Source organism: Fukomys damarensis, unplaced genomic scaffold, assembly GCF_012274545.1.
Source record: "Fukomys damarensis isolate Sample0158 unplaced genomic scaffold, DMR_v1.0_HiC HiC_scaffold_35, whole genome shotgun sequence".
Classification (NCBI taxonomy): domain Eukaryota; kingdom Metazoa; phylum Chordata; class Mammalia; order Rodentia; family Bathyergidae; genus Fukomys; species Fukomys damarensis.
In genome coordinates this window covers 32,590,853-32,607,284 of record NW_022900947.1, presented here as the reverse complement: position 1 = coordinate 32,607,284, position 16,432 = coordinate 32,590,853, and the positions used below count along the sequence as shown (strand labels likewise).

The window sequence follows — 16,432 nt, the reverse complement described above, 5'->3', positions numbered from 1 at the left end:
AAAAAAGAAACAAATCACATGCAAAGGAAAGCCCATCAGAATCACAGCAGACTTTTCAACACAAACCCTTAGGGCAAGGAGAGCCTGGAATGAGATATTTCAAGTACTAAAAGAGAACAACCTCCAACCTAGACTGATGTATCTTGCAAAACTCTCTTTCAAAATAGATGGGGAAATAAGATACTTCCACGACAAAGAACACCTAAAAAACTATATGAATACCAAACCAGCAGTACCAAGCAATTCTAAACAAGATCCTAGAAAAAGACAATGAAGGCAACAACACCATGAGGCCCAACAGAGCAAATCAAATAGGCAAGGCAAGAAATTAAAAGGAGAAGGTGAAAAAGTAAAGAGAGTCAACAAAAGACCAATAACATGTCAATAATAAGTCAGTACATATCAGTTATAACCAGCAATGTCAATGGCCTCAACTCACCAATCAAGAGAAATAGACTGGCAAAATGGAATAAGAAGCAAAATCCAACAATATGTTGTATACAAGAAACACACCTAGTGCAAAAAGAAGCCCATAGACTGAAAGTGAAAAGATAGAAAACAATTCCCCATGTGACAGGAGCCCAGAAAAAAACAGGAGTAGCAATCTTATTTGCAGACAAAGTAAATTTCAAACCAAAACTGATTCTAGTATTATTGATGTAGGACGGTACTGTAATATACCTCTGTGAATGTAAAATATCTAGTACCTGCTTTATGATACACAGTAGTGACCATGCTTTATCAGAGCTATATTTAATGATATTACTTTAGAATGTTCTCTTTCCAGATGATGATTAAGATGCTAATAAAGAAAAAAAAATGGCGCCAGGTACCACAATAGCAACAGAACTGTGCTGTTTTCTGGATATTATTCTTTTCTTTTTTTTTTGTGTTTTTGTTTTTTTTGTTTTTTAATGGAATGTGCTGAATGTCTATAATTTTGTTGAGATGACTGCAGAACCTGGAAAAGCTGTTGCTGCTATTGATGCATAACATACTATTATTAGTCTATATATATATATCATACACACACACATATATATATATAAATTTGGGGAAACTTTAACGGTGCTGCCAACTTTGGAAAAAGTCATCCCAATTTACTGTGTTGACTTGGCATTGTACAGAAATGGACAACCATATTGGTCTAGAAATGTTAATTTATTTTAATTTTTTCCCTGTGTATAGGGGTAACACATCGTACTAAATATGTAAGGTCATATCTACGTGGGTTTGATTACAGAAACTAATAAAGTATTCTCTAAATAATGAAAAAAAGAATAAGATAAGACTATAAGAGCGAGAAGCAATTTAAATATGTTCAGGGACCATTTTCATCTCCAGAATTAAGGATTATTTTGATGTTACATCATTGCCTTTTCTCTTTTACTTTCCTTTTTAGTTTTATTTTAGGATTCCCTATTTTTAATGTTCATACAGAGATTTCTTTAACTGAAATACCGAATTGTTTCTCTGGTGTGAAAAACTGTAATAGTACACAGGATCCTAATGAGATAATTAATAATGTGAAATAGGAAGTAAAGGGCTAAAGGTGTAGGGAAAGTGGGAAGGGTGGGGGAAAGGTAATAAGGGAGAGGAAAAAAATATGAGAAATTGAAAAATGGAAATAAAGTGTTTGTAAATGGGGAGGGGAGAAGGGGGTGAAGGGAGGGCAGGGACAAGGGGAAAAAATGAGAATCAAGACCTGTCATGTAAAGGTACAAGATCCCTACAATGAATGTAACTGCATTGTATACCTAGACTGTACCAATAAACTCAATAAAAAGAAAAAAAATTAAAAAGGGAGACTGAAGTGGATATCAGAAAATGGAAAGATATCCCTTGTTCTTGGGTAGAAGAACCAATATAACAAAACAAAAAAAAAAAAAATAAGAGCTAGGCATGGTGGTGCACACCTGTAATCCCAGCACTGATGAAGCTGAGGCTGGAGGATCGCTGTGAGTTGAGACCAGCCTGGGCTACACAGTGCGTTCCAGAGCAGTCTCAACTACATAGTGAGACCCTGCCTCAAAACAAACAAAAAAATGAACATAGTGAAAATGGCCATTAATTGTTATACAGATATACAATTATGATGAAAATCCCAACAGCATACCTCACAGAACTAGAAAAAACAATCCTAAACTGCATTTGGAACCAGAAGAGATCGAGAATAGCAAAAGCAATTCTGGGTAACAAAGGCAAGGCAAGGAGCATCACAAGCCCTGACCTGAAACTATACTACAAAGCTACTATGATAAAAACAGCATGAGGAGGAGCCAGGGATTTGGCTCAGTGCTTTTGCTGCCTGCCATGCAAGCGCAAGGACCAGAGTTTGATCTGGTACCAAAAAAAAAAAAAAAAAAAAAAAAAAAAACCTGCATGAGGATTAACGGAACAGATTAGAAGATGCAGAAACAACTCCAGGCATACTCAACCACCTTATCTTTAACGAAGGAGCCAAATACCTTCACTGGAAGACAGATGGCCTCTTTAATAAATGGTGATGGAAAAACTGGCTTTCCACATGCCCACGGTTGAAACTAGACCCTTATCTTTCACCATGCACTAACCTAAAATCGAAATGGATCAAAGATCTAAATATTAATACAGAAACACTATAAATCTGCTGGCAAGTAGAACAGACAGAACTCTCAAAGACACTGGTGTAGGTAAAGACTTCATGAATAAAACCCCGATTGCACAGGAACAATCACACAGAATGAACAACTGAGATCCCATCATAGTAAAAAGCTTTGACACAGCAAGAGAAATCACCAACAGAGTAAAGAGACAACCCACAGTGTGGTGTGGGGAAAAAATTGCCAGCTGTTACTGAAAGGACTAATATCTAGAATATATAAAGAACTAAAAAGAAAAAAAAAAATCAGAACCCCTAAATTTTAAGACCCAATCCGAACAGCATCTGAAATGAATAGACACTTCTCCGATAAAGAAGTAAAACGGTGAATAAATATATGAAAATATGTTCAACATCACTGGTCATTTGGGAGATGAAAATTAACACAACTCTTGAGATTCCAATTCACTCCAGAAAGAATGGCTAATATCAAGAAATCAACCAATTACAAATGCTAGAAGGGCTGTAGGGAAAAAGGAACCCTTCTCCAATGTTGGTGGGAGTGTAGACTGGTAGGTACAACCACTGTGGAAATCAGTGTGGACATTGCTCAAAAAACTAAAACTAGAAGTTCCATTTGACTGAGCTATTCCCCTTCTTAGCGTCTTCCCAAAGGAATTAAAAACATCTTACCACAGCAACATATGCACACCCATGTTTATAGCTGTGGACATTGCTCAAAAAACTAAAACTAGAAGTTCCATTTGACTGAGCTATTCCCCTTCTTAGCCCAAAAGAATTAAAAACATCTTACCACAGCAACATATGCACACCCATGTTTATAGTGGCGCGCTTTATAAATAACTCAATCTTGGAAACAACCCAAATGCCCATCAACCAATGAATGGATAAAGAAGATGTGTGTGTTTTTTTTTTAATATACAGTGGAGTACTACTCTACCATAAGGAAGGATAAGCTTCAGACACTTATAGTTAAATGGATTCACCTTGAGATCATATTCTTTTTTTGGTGCCTGGGATCAAACTCAGAACCTTGTGCTTGCAAGGCAGGCGCTGTGCCACTGAGCTAAATCCCCGGCTCTGAGATCATAATCTGAAGTGAAATAAATCAGACACATGTTTAAATACTGCATTATTTCTCTCGCATGAGAAACAAAGTAGAAATAAGGACTAAAATGTAAAACAGATATTTGAAAAGGGGAAGAAAATGTTCAAATGGGAAGGGAAACAAGGGAGGGAGGGCAAAGGAAGGAAGGCGCAAGAAAAAAAAAGTAGAAGTAGAAAATGGAAACAACATTTTTGCACATAGGGAAGGAAGGGAAAGGGGAATGGGAAAAAAAGAGGCAGGATATATCATGTAAAGGTGCAAATTCCCTATGATGAATGTTATCATTATAAATGTCTAAAATGTACCAATAAATGTTTTGCTTTAAAAAAAGAAATATAGCCAGGCGTGGTGGTGCACGCCTGTAATCCCAACACTCGGGAGGCTGAGACAGGAGGATCACTGTGAGTTCGAGACCAGCCTGGGCTACTGAGTGAGTTCCAGGTCAGTCTCAACTACATAGTGAGACCCTGTCTCAACCCCCCCAAAAAATATAAATTACATTCACTTTGGTAATCATTTTGCCACAAATAACATTTTTTAAAATTTTAATATATTCAATTTGTAATTGCAATACAAATAAATATATGGCAAGCATAAATGTAATGATTGAATATTAAGGAGTTTCACATTAAGGAGCTAATTACTTTATACACTTCTATTCTCATTATATCATTTGATTATGCCTTATTCTAAAAGTTTTAAGAATACAAATTTTAAAAGAAAGCATATAAGAAGTTTCCTAAATGTACCTTCTCACTTCCAAGATAATGATTCTGAAAAGTAACAGATTTAAATAGTTCCAGAAGCTAGGATTTCAAAGCCACCTCTGAAAACACAAACGCTGCATGCTTGTTTTTCATGTTTTTGTAAGCCTTAACAATATCACCAGAGTAAGGCTGACCTTACTGATGGGTCACTCTCCAGGAGTTCAGTAAGCCGTTGTACTTGCTCTGGTTGGATGGATCGTCCTAAGAGTGCTTCTGTGTTAGTGTAGATCAGGAATGCTGAGACCACACCTAATAAGGTGCCCACACCCAGAGAACCAAGGCTGTCATATAATGGATTGCCTAAATAAAGCACACAGGAAAGCAGTGAATTAACAGTTTTCTCTGCCTGAGAAAACAAACAACCAGAATTAGTAAGTTGAGAGACAAAATTCATTCCTTACTCTTTGAGTTATCTCCTTTCATGATTCCTACTAATTTTACTGCATTTCAAAACAAGAATAGGTACAACTGCTGTATATTACATGAGAATATTATGTAACTACATTACTTAATATGTTTCTTGCATCTGGTCAAGACATAGGTGAGAATCAGCATTTTCAGATTATAGATACATTTTTCATATACACACATAATTAAATAATCAATTTATTTTAGATATATCAGTAACACTTTTCTACTCCAGAGGGGCAGAATAACCATGAAATTAAGCTTTAAGAAATAACATTTTTTGTGTCTTATTACTACCAACATCCTGTAAGAGAATTAACCCCTACAGAAAATGATATGGCTCACTTTTCCTGCTGGGCCAATTACGATATCTAATTATTTATTAATTAGCAATACTAGATACAAAGCAGAGCAGTCCCCCTCCCCGCGAATCAGGGATCTAACTCAGGTGCTTGCGAGGCTAAATCCTTAGCCCAGAAAGCAGAGAAGTGAATTCATTACATGAAACAAATGCCTGAGGCAGTGGTTCCTAAATGTGGTTCAAGGACCAGCAGCATCAGTATCACATGAGAATGTGGGAGGAACACAAATTCTCAGGCTTCACCTCAGAACTTCTGAATCAGAAATTCTGAAGGCTAGGCTCACTACTAAGTGTTTCATCAAGTCTTTCAGGACTTCTGATTTTAAAATCTGCCTCAGGTTGTTGCAGCTTAATTCTTTCTCAGAACCAATGAGGAAGCCTAATTTATTGGCTATGAGGATAAAAGTAATATTTATATTACAGACAGTAATAAATGTTATACTTTATAAGCTTTATATACATGGCTTTTATATCTTTATTTTGAAAATGAAATGTCATCCATATTGTATTAACTACTGTAATGCTTGATAAGACATACTTATTTTACTAAAAATCTCAATTTATATGTCAATTTTATTAATATATAGTCACAATATAACACCAAGTCGGGGTGGTGGGCACATGTGTATAATCTCAGTACTCTGGGAGGCTGAGGCAAGAGGATCACAAGCTCTAGCTCAGCCTGGGTAACAGCAACTTAGCAGGATCCTGTCTCGAAAAAAAATTTAATGGCTGGGGACATAGATCAGGGTGAAGGCTTTGTGTTCTAACCCAGAATTACAAAAACAAAAAATACCACTAAAAAGTAAACTCACTTATCTCTATTATCTCATCCATGTGGAAAGTTTACAATTCAATATTAAATACTACTCTTTAGAGAGCCAAACTAAAAGAATTTATGTCCAAAAAAGGGACTCAAACTGTAAGGTAAACCAGAAAAACAATATTTTTAAAACTATTGCAGATCACATAATACACTGGAGAATGCTACTTTAGTCTTATAATGTACACTCAAGATAAAAAAAACCATCTGTAGTTCAGACTGAAGAGAACTGTAGAACTAACAGAACTGTAGAAGCTCACAACCTGAAATTATTTTAAATATGCAAAAACAAAGGAGAATAATGGAATTACAATAGTTCTATTCCAAAAGAATTCCAGCTTCGTAAATTGAGACTTTTCAGAACAAATGCTTCTTTTGTTTTAGAAAATAAAATATTTTTTCTGCCTTTTCACTTACCTGTATTGTAATGGCCTTCAAAAGATTTAAATAGCTATAAAAATGAGGACAGAACCAACTCTAAGTTAAATAAATATAGAGCCAACAATAATTACTGGCACCAGGAGCAAAAAAAAAAAAAGACAGATGAGTAAGAGTCACAATATATATATTTATTAAGAACTTGAGGAATTTATTAAAAGGTTTCTCATGTTAATTTGAGGTTACTATACCTATAAAAATATTGATAACATAAAAAGAGTTTAAAGATCAGAGTGACTGCAAAATTTAAGTCACAGCTAGAAAGGCTGAGTATTATAGAAATCTCCCAGGTGAGAAATATGGCTTAGTAGTACAGCTCCTACCTGGCAAGTGCAAGGCCCTGAGTGCCATTCCTAGTACCACCCCCACCCCCAATCTTCTACTGATACTTTTACGTGTTTCTAATGTAGAGAATTTTTTTCTTTTTTTGTGGGGGGTTGTTTGTTTTTTTGTTTCTGAGACAGGGTCTTGCCATGTGTTCCAGGCTGTCCTTGAACTCACTATATAGCTTACACTGGCCTCAAACTTGTGGTGATTCTTTTGCCTCATCCTCCTGAGTGCCAGAATTACAGGCATGTGTCACCATGTCCAGTTCTAATGTACAGAAATTTCTAATTCAGAGAAAATCTAACACTTTTACTAACCAGATATCTCCTACAAATGATTACTGTGGGATTAATATTTAATAATCTACTGGTTTAAAATTATTCAATGATATAAGAACAAAATTCCTATATATTAGAAAACTGCATAGCACAATAAATCACCTGTAATTTAAGAAAATTTTACCTGTTATAGAAGTAAGGCCCATGCAAGTGGCCGCTATCGTCACTCCCAAGACTGCTGCAGTATCCTCCAATAATATAACATTGGTACTAGGATCACGACTTTCCATTACTTTATCATAGAGAAAAAGGAAAAAATAGAGAATTTCTAAAATGTTAACGTCATACAATCACAGGATATTTTAGTAATTATCCTAGATTAAAATGTAGGACAGATCATAATTTTTAAAACGCTATTCAAGATAAACATAATTTCTTGTCTTAAATATCAAATTGCTTTTTGAAGTTCTATAATCATACACAGAAATTACAGTAGTTCATGTAAATCCAAATAGAAAGTATCCATATGCCCAGATTACATTACATTTCTTTTAAAAAGTACTGTTTTATTCATAATATACACACAGGGAAGACACTGAGATACATATTTTTGCATCCATTTATTAGGAACAGAGCAACAGTATGAAATATTTTTTAAAATAAATAAAAGAGGAAAAATCAATCTGACTTCTAAAATACATACCATACTTATAAAAAGATATTCCTTTGGCCCGAGCACTCCTACGAAGTTCATTTACAGCAACAAGAAGTGTTGCTGAAAAAAAAGTATTCATATCAGCAGGAAAGAAATTTCATACTTCAAACTTTAAGATGGAATCTCAAAAGATAAAATACAGATAATACTTTAATACCATGTTGGCAGTAAGGAAAAGTTCTACTCATTAGCAAGACTCCACTTAATCAACATAATAAAGTGAAGCTCAAATTTCTAAACTATAGTCATTAAACAAAATTACTATAATAATAATATTAAGGTTTTAAGCAGCTACTATCCAGAAGTCACCAAACTCAACACAATCACTTTTGATCCTCCCAACTTTTTTTTTTTTTTTTGGTATCAGGGATCAAACTCAGGATCTTGAAAGGCAGGTAGCGGCACCACTGAGCTAAATCCCCACCCTCTTCCAACCTTTTGAGGCAAGTGGTATTGTCACAATTTTATAGTCTATCAAAGATTAAAGGCATGTAAACATATACAATTATGATCAGTCAATTAAAATCATATAAATTTTAAAAACAGGTGAGGGGCGAACTATTCATAGGAAATTACAATTTCAGGGGTAAATAGGAGCACAACAGTGAATTAAGCATTTTCATTTGATGTTCTCATGATAGTTCCAAAGCTATGTATTTCAGAAATTGTGAAATAGTCTTATGGCAAAATGAGGCAGCCCTCTCTCATTAACATTACTAAAACCTGATTTTTAAAAACTCAGTATAGTTATATTTGTATACTTCATTTCTAATGTACTCAGCATTTTATGATATTCAGAACAAAACATATTTTTCTCCTTCCTTCACCCATTACAGGACAACCATAGTACATTATACAAAATTTTTCTTCCTAAAAGTAGACAAACCTTAGATTCCTATCTCACAATTACATTAATCAACACAACTTAGTAAAACTATAATGGACTGCTCAATACATATCACTAAATTGAGAACAAGAAGTACTTTGAGATACTACATACCTCCTTCAGATACCAATGATCCTGCTAAAATACAATATGCCTAGAAAATAAATATTAAAATACAGAGTAAGTTTAGTATTTCACTAAAGAATCATTATTATCCATGTATAAATTTTATAATATCTAAGAAGAGAAACAAATTACAACTCAAGCTATACTATAAAGATCCTGATGGGAAACAATTTAAAAGAGGACAATGAGTTGTGAGCCCAAATATTTGAAACCTGGGCTGTGGACACCAGATGCAGTGAAGTTCTATAATCACACCCATGTAATTTCTGGATTTTGTTTGAATTCTCAGTATGAAGAGAATCCTGACTCAAAGGGCTAAGTACTCATAAACAGTAGTCAGTTACTTCTTTTGGAATCACTACTTCCTTCCAGTCCCAGGATACTCTTCAATTAAAGATGGCAAAAGAAGTTTTAGTCCAAGATATATAAAAATGTTAACTGAGAGACACAAATTTATTAAAAACTTTAATGAAACTCAAACCAAACATAACTTTTTGAAAACCTAGGTTTTCCTGAAACAAGTTTGAAATTTTCAAACCTAATCTAACACTCTCATAATTCTGTTCTAGAAACTGAAGTCCCCAAGGTTAAGTGAGACTAACGTTAAGCAGATGCAGGCTTTTCATTTCTGCTCTGGGCTCTTTCCACTAAATCATACTACCAACCTGAAATTAATAATGGCTAATATAATTAAAATAGTAGCCAAGCTTGCCAATAACTCTTCATATCCTTCTACTTCATGCCTGAAATTAAGACACACTTATTATCCAGTTAAAGGAGAAAGCACATATTAGAGCCAAAGATTCTAAAATAATACCTAAAAAACATAAACTGGTTTATAGTGTGTTGAATCCATTATATATTTTAAAAAGGGTCAGAGTCTAACAGAGCCCTATTCCCTCAGAGAGACATAAAAGCTACTAAAATTACACACAATTGAAATTTAATCTCTAACTTCAGAGACTGCCCTGCCTCTACAAAGTAATGTTGTAAAGATTAGATGAATGCTAAGACAGTGCATTTATAAAGTAGCCAAACCTTTTCAGAATGAAGGAAGACAGGTTTATTCAATTCATTTATACTAAATATGGAAAGAAACTTACAAAAATTGGGTAGAAAACTAAACAACAAATGTAATAGCCCTGTTCTCATGTAGGTTTGTACGATACAGGAGGATGTTAAAAACAAGACATGATTCTGTCCTGTTCCGTGACCCAGAGTAAGTTTCAGTTACTCCCACATTCCAAACTGAGGTGTTGGAGCACATATTTCAGCTTTGCCCCAGCCTGGGCCTCTATACCCTCGTTCTATAGCCAGCAAACCATTTTAGAAAAGGTGGGAAGCAAGGAGGCCAAAACAGGGCAATGTCAAATATGTCTAGAATTATACCATTCTGTTCTTTACTTTACTTTTGTTCTAAATTTAAAAGGACTGGTCTGGGGATTTAGCTCAGTGGTGCTGCTGCCTGCCTCACAAGCCCAAGGACCTGAGTTCAATCCCCGGTACCAAAACAAAACAAAACAAAAATTACACTTCCGCAATCCATTTAAATTTAAAAGGACCCAGTCTGGGGATTTAGCTCAGTTGTAGCTCAGCTGTCCTCCTCAACAAAATTTCAGGTGTGGCACTGTGTCTGCCTCACAAGCACAAGGTCCTGAGTTCAATCCCTGTACAAATAAAACAAACAAAAAACTCCTCCCGCCCCACCTCTCCTTAACAGCTATCTCTGCTTTACTCATTAGGCCTTTCTGCCATGACGCCGTCTGGCAGAACCAGTTGACCAATGCCTGAAACCTCTGAAACCACAAGCTAAAATAAATCCCTCTTCCTTTAATTTGTGTATGTCAGGAATTCTGTCCCATTAATAAAAAGATGACTAAACAATACTGTTATGAGAAAGGCATTCTTCAGTGCTCAATCACTATGTCATACTACCAAGCTGAGGGAAGGGGTGGAAAAAAAAAAAGGATTACCCATAGAAGGGATTCCATTGGCTCTGGATGAAGCAATCCCATAATTCCATGGTACCAAGAGAGTCCTGCACCCATCATAAAAATACCAACACCGCTAATTAGTGAAGAAATATACCGCATATTTGAAAATCCATACCTAAAAAATTAAAAATTATAATTTACAAAAATAAAAATAATTTCCTTTCAAAGTATGTGCTTACTAGGTTTATGAAAAGCAAATATTAATTACTTCGGGCATTTTCTAATTTTTATTATTTTAAGTACCAATATAATATTATTTAAGGGAGTTAATGATACTATAAGAGAAAAAAATCACTCATTCATAAACACAATTCTTGAGAAATTTTCTCCCAAACTCTATTGCACCTGTCTGGCACAGACGCAAATACAAAGAATGCTTAGTCAAAACTGCTCTATGAATTTTCTTTTTTGGTACTGGGGATTCAACTCAGGACCTTGCACTTAGAAGGCAGGTGGTGGAATCACTGAGCTAAATCCCTGGCCCTTGAATTATTATTATTATTTTTTTTTTGCAAAGATGTAATTTCAGCATAAAGAATTCCCAATTTATAGATAATTACAATGTTTTTATCAGTTTTAGAAAATTTTAATTTCTGCTAAAGTTTACCCAAATTAATAAGTTAAAGTAAATTAAATGTTATTATTTTCATTTTACATATTTTCAAAAACTTTTCAGGTTCTTATTAAAGATTTTATCATGCAAATCTGCACTGTTAAGTCACTAACCACATTTAGCAAATTAAATTAATAAAAACTTAGTTTAAAGTTTAGTCACACTAGCCATATTTTCAGTGCTGAACAGCCACATGTAGCCAATTGGACATACATACATAACATATTGGATATAAATAAAATATTTTCATTATTGAAGAAACTTCTACTGGGCAGCACTAAAGTAGTTTATTGAAAATACCTTAAGAAAAAAAACCTTTACAACCTAAAATTTTAGCCTCTGACTTAAAATTTTTGGTACATAAAATTGGTCAGGAAAATCATTTTTCCTCTAGTAAAATTAAAACACTGTAATGATGTTTAATTAGCAGACTAGAGAACTAGGCACTCTATAATACTAGCTTACTGACAATTACAGGTCACTCAAAATATATTATTATTTATTTATAGCAGGAGGACCTTGCTATCAAGGAAAGAAAGGTACTTATAAAACAGAAAGATGAACATCTTCACAGAAATAAAAACACATTTTTTGTCCTTAAGATTGATCAAATCCTATTAATGAAGGTAATTAAATAATGATGCATGTAAATTCAAACATTTTAGATGGATATTAATAGAAGCCAAAGAAAAAACTCCTATCAAATCATTAACTAGATTCAAAGTGATATATTCTAAAAAGTATATTCATTTTACAAATACATATTTTGTAGTATAAATAGAACATTATTTCTGAATCACAATAAAAAGATTTAAAATAAGTATATATTTAATAAAAATTATCACCAAAATTTTAGATTTACTAGATTAGTCTACTAAGATATTTTTCCCTGGACCAAAATAAAAACAACTCTAAGATCAAAATATGTGCTTTGTTATTAATTATCCATTATAGTTAAGATCTCTATGCTATGCAACAAACCATAAAAGTAATTTAAACTCCATTTTCAAATAATACCTTGAATTTACTTTGATGCAGCAGTGAGTCCTGCATTTTAGATACTACAATGAAAAAAAAATGACCAAGTCTGTCACAAACTGCAATATATAAATTGCAGATTTCCAAAATTCAGTTCCTTTTATGTCAATGACTCATTGCTAAAACAAAAAAAAATAAAGGCAATAATATCCTTACGGATGAGTAGGATCTGGTGTTTGAACAGATTTACTGATGCCCAATGCTAGTAGACCCTATGGAGGAAAAGGAAAAAGATAAATATTCATTAGTAACAAGAAGGGTGTAAAACAATTAAGCCCATTTGGAGGGTACAAGCTAATAGTAACAAATACATGTCCAATGGCCCAGCAATTCTGGTTTCCAATACTTAGAAAAATAAAGATGGACTCAAAGGGGTTTGAAACAACATTGTTTATAAAGATGAAACACATGAAAGTAATATAAAAATCCATTAGTTGGGAAGAACAAAACAAATGTTAAACCACATATTACTTATACAGTAATTTAAAAGAATTACTTTAAAGGAGAGCTTTCTGTACTTGCATGGAAAAAGTTCCTGGATGTACAATTAGATGGAATGTGGTAGAAAACCAAGATAGGCACTGTACATACAGTACAGAACTTACATTTTAAAGAACACACGTTTAATTATGTTTATAACTCTGAGGAAAGAAGTTCAATTAGGGCAGTCTGTATTATCTGATATTTTATGAGAAGAGTAACCTGCATAGCTGTACAAACAGTAAAAAGTTTCAACAGTATGTATTATGTGGACACATACATTTCTAATAAAATTGTAAAACCATGGACAGGAAATACACATATCAATGTATTCAGTACAGTGATGATGTATGAAGTGGAAAGAAGTGAACAAAGAACTTGTTATAAGGCCAGGGATTTAGCTCAGTGGTTCTACCACCTGCCTCGCAAGTGCAAGGTCCCAAGCTCAATCCCCCGTACCAAAAACAAAACAAAACAAGAACTTGTCATAACTTTTTTCTCTTGGTTGGGGATGTAGTTCACTGATATGCTTGCCTTGTATGTTTAAGGACCTAGGAATGACTGCCAACACACTCCCTGCCCTCCCCCAAAGACTGTATTTCTTTAAACAAACAAACAAACAAACAAACAAGTAATACAAAGCCTCTGAATGAATTCCCTATGTGATTTCATTGATCGGGGGCTTTTCCTTTTATTCATCATGGTACCAAATAATTAGAGGTAAAACTTCTAGATATCTGATGCTAAATATGTGCACTATTACAAGATTTTGTTTTCGTATTGGATTACAAAGGGGGTAAACTACCTAAAGCAGAGATGATGACTTTTCAATAAATTAAACTAAGAGAGTAAAAGTAAATAAAAAGGAACATATCAAAAAAAATGAGAAAATGTAAAAGTGGAATTAAAGTGTTTGAAGGGGGGAGGGGAGAAGGGGGGGAAGGGAGGGCGGGGACAAGGGAAAAAATGAGAACCAAGACCTGGCATGTAAAGGTACAAGATCCCAGTAATGAATGTAACTGTACTGTCTACCTAGAATGTACCAATAAATTAAATTTTTTTAAAAAAAGGAACATACCATTCTTGTAAGTCTATACCTTAAAAGTCATTAATTCACATTATGTGTATTTATGTGAATGTGTGTGTGTGTGTATATACTTATGTATGTTTACAGTATTTATGAAATATTATGAGTATTCAATTATTTCTAAAATCCACAATATTCAGGTTTGGTATATAATAAAGTATGGAATAGCATCAGCTATCTTATAAATTGAATATGTATCACATTTATTAGTGCTTATAAAAATTAGATATCACGTTCATCCCTCATTTTGTTCTCCCAAAGAGGTAGGGGAGAATCAAATCATGTTTGATGCCACTCTTTTCTGCAGTTATAATAGACACATACACACACACACACACACACACACACACACACACAGGTTAATTCATATTTAGCCTATACAATATCTATTTGGTTTGCAAAGTAACGAGCATTTACTATATAATGGCTAAGAAGCATTATCAGTGCTCCCTGCTCCATGATCAAACCTTTCCTTTCCTGGAATTTCTTTTGTACCATATTATCACACGGCTGTTTAAATGCTACCTCAGCAGATCTTACTACCTATTTCATGGGTGTAGGACCTACTTACAAGACACTGACAGAAATGTGTCTTCAAACATTTAAAACATCACAAATTCAGGTGTTCAATAAATTCGTGAGTCAATATTAAACATTATGGGCTGGGGATTTAGCTCAGTGGTTCCACCACCTACTTTACAAAGTCTAAGGTCTTGAGTTCAATCCCTGGTACAAAAAAAAATAAATATTCTATTTTTAAAGTTTTCAAAATAACACAGGAAGTACAATTTCCACCTATTTAATGAGGCCTAGTTAAAAATCTTCATTAAAGCCTTTTTGAAAACTTTTCATTCAAGAATTATCAAAGAGAATGGGTGTGGTGGAATGCCTGTAATTCCAGCACCCTGAAAGGGTGAAGCAGGAGGATAGAAGTCAGAGTCCAGCCTGGGCAACTTGGGAAGATGTTGTCTCAATAAAATATAAAAAGCAGCAAGAATTAAGATGTTATAGGGCTGGGGATTTTGCTCAGTGGTTCAGTGGCCTGCCTTGCAAGCACAAGGACCCAAGTTCAATCCCCAGTACCAAAAAAAAAAAAAAAAGGATGTTATATACATGCACCCACTCCCTAAGATGGGTATAAACTTCACATATCGCAAACATGAACTAATCAAATAAAATTTAAAAAGCAATAGGGTTGGGGATGAACTCAGGGCAAAGGCCCTGTATTCAATACCTAGTTCGACAACAAAAAAAAAGGTCTCAAACCACCTGATACCAGTTTTGAGCTTTTATTTACTTCTTGTATTGCATTAAATTCTTTACAAAAATTCATTTGCTTTTATTATAAAATGAAGAGAAAATTGTCAAGAAATTTAAGCAGTACAGGAAAGTGAATAATTCAAGAATCTAGAGAATATTCAGACCATCTTTATATACTTTTTAATGTTACTTTCTGAGCATGTTTGTGCCAGATTTCAGAAAGTGGGTGTGTGTGCTTAAAAAATATGATCACAATCTACATAATATGTTTATTTAATTGGAATTTTCTGACTTACAGACATATGAATAAACAGCAGTTCAAAAAACCTAATAGGCCATTTCAATAAACTCATCCATCACCAAACTTCAACATTTATAAATATATGATCAAATCTGCTTTATCCAAACCATCTCTAGTCTTTCATATGTACTTTGAAGTAAATTCCAAACATTCTACTGTTTCAACTTTAAATCTTAAAAAAACTAAGCCTTCCAGAAAAAGTCACAAGATTTATTTTCTTACTACTGAAAATATCATTTTTTTTTTTTTTTTTTTTTTGTGGATACTGGGGATGGAACTCGGGTCCTTGTGCTTGCAAGGCAGGCGGCGGAACCACTGAGCTAAATCCCCATCAATATTAATATTAATATCAAATCAGTAATGGACATTTCCACGTGGAAATTTTTATTTTTGAGGTAAAATTCACATACAATGAAATGCACCAATTCTGAATATACAGTTTGTTGTTGTTTTGCAGTACTGGGGACAGAACTCGGGACCTTCCTATTGAGCCATATCCTGTAACCCTTTTATAAATTTTGAGACAAAGTCTCACTAAATTGTTAAATTGCTCAGGCTGGAATTGAATTTGTGATTCTCCTGCTTCAGCTGCCCAGAGTGCTGGCATGATAGGCACGCACTACCACACTGGGCACAAATACACAAATCTTTGAGTTTTGTAAATGCATGCACGCCATAACATATTCCTATCAAGTCAGAAGCTTCCCATCACCACAAAAAGTTCCTCTGCACCTTTTTTCAATTTCCTTTATCAGAAGCCACCATTTTTCTGATTTTCTTTAAATCAAAGATTTTTTTTTTTTTTTTTTTTTTTTTTCAC

At 34.0% G+C, this 16,432-nt stretch overlaps 1 protein-coding gene across 2 annotated transcripts in view; it reads right to left on the bottom strand.

Annotated features, from left to right (window-relative positions):
• Slc30a9 (solute carrier family 30 member 9) overlaps window positions 1–16,432 on the bottom strand; it is a 73,144-nt gene that overhangs the window by 11,413 nt on the left and 45,299 nt on the right. For both annotated transcript variants that reach the window (XM_010625159.3, XM_010625158.3), the window contains 6 exons: window positions 12,641–12,696; window positions 10,813–10,948; window positions 8,828–8,867; window positions 7,816–7,887; window positions 7,297–7,404; window positions 4,612–4,777 (listed from right to left, as the gene is read on the bottom strand). In XM_010625159.3, coding sequence (XP_010623461.1) covers window positions 4,612–4,777; window positions 7,297–7,404; window positions 7,816–7,887; window positions 8,828–8,867; window positions 10,813–10,948; window positions 12,641–12,696 — 578 coding nt within the window. The remainder of the gene's footprint in view (window positions 1–4,611; window positions 4,778–7,296; window positions 7,405–7,815; window positions 7,888–8,827; window positions 8,868–10,812; window positions 10,949–12,640; window positions 12,697–16,432) is intronic.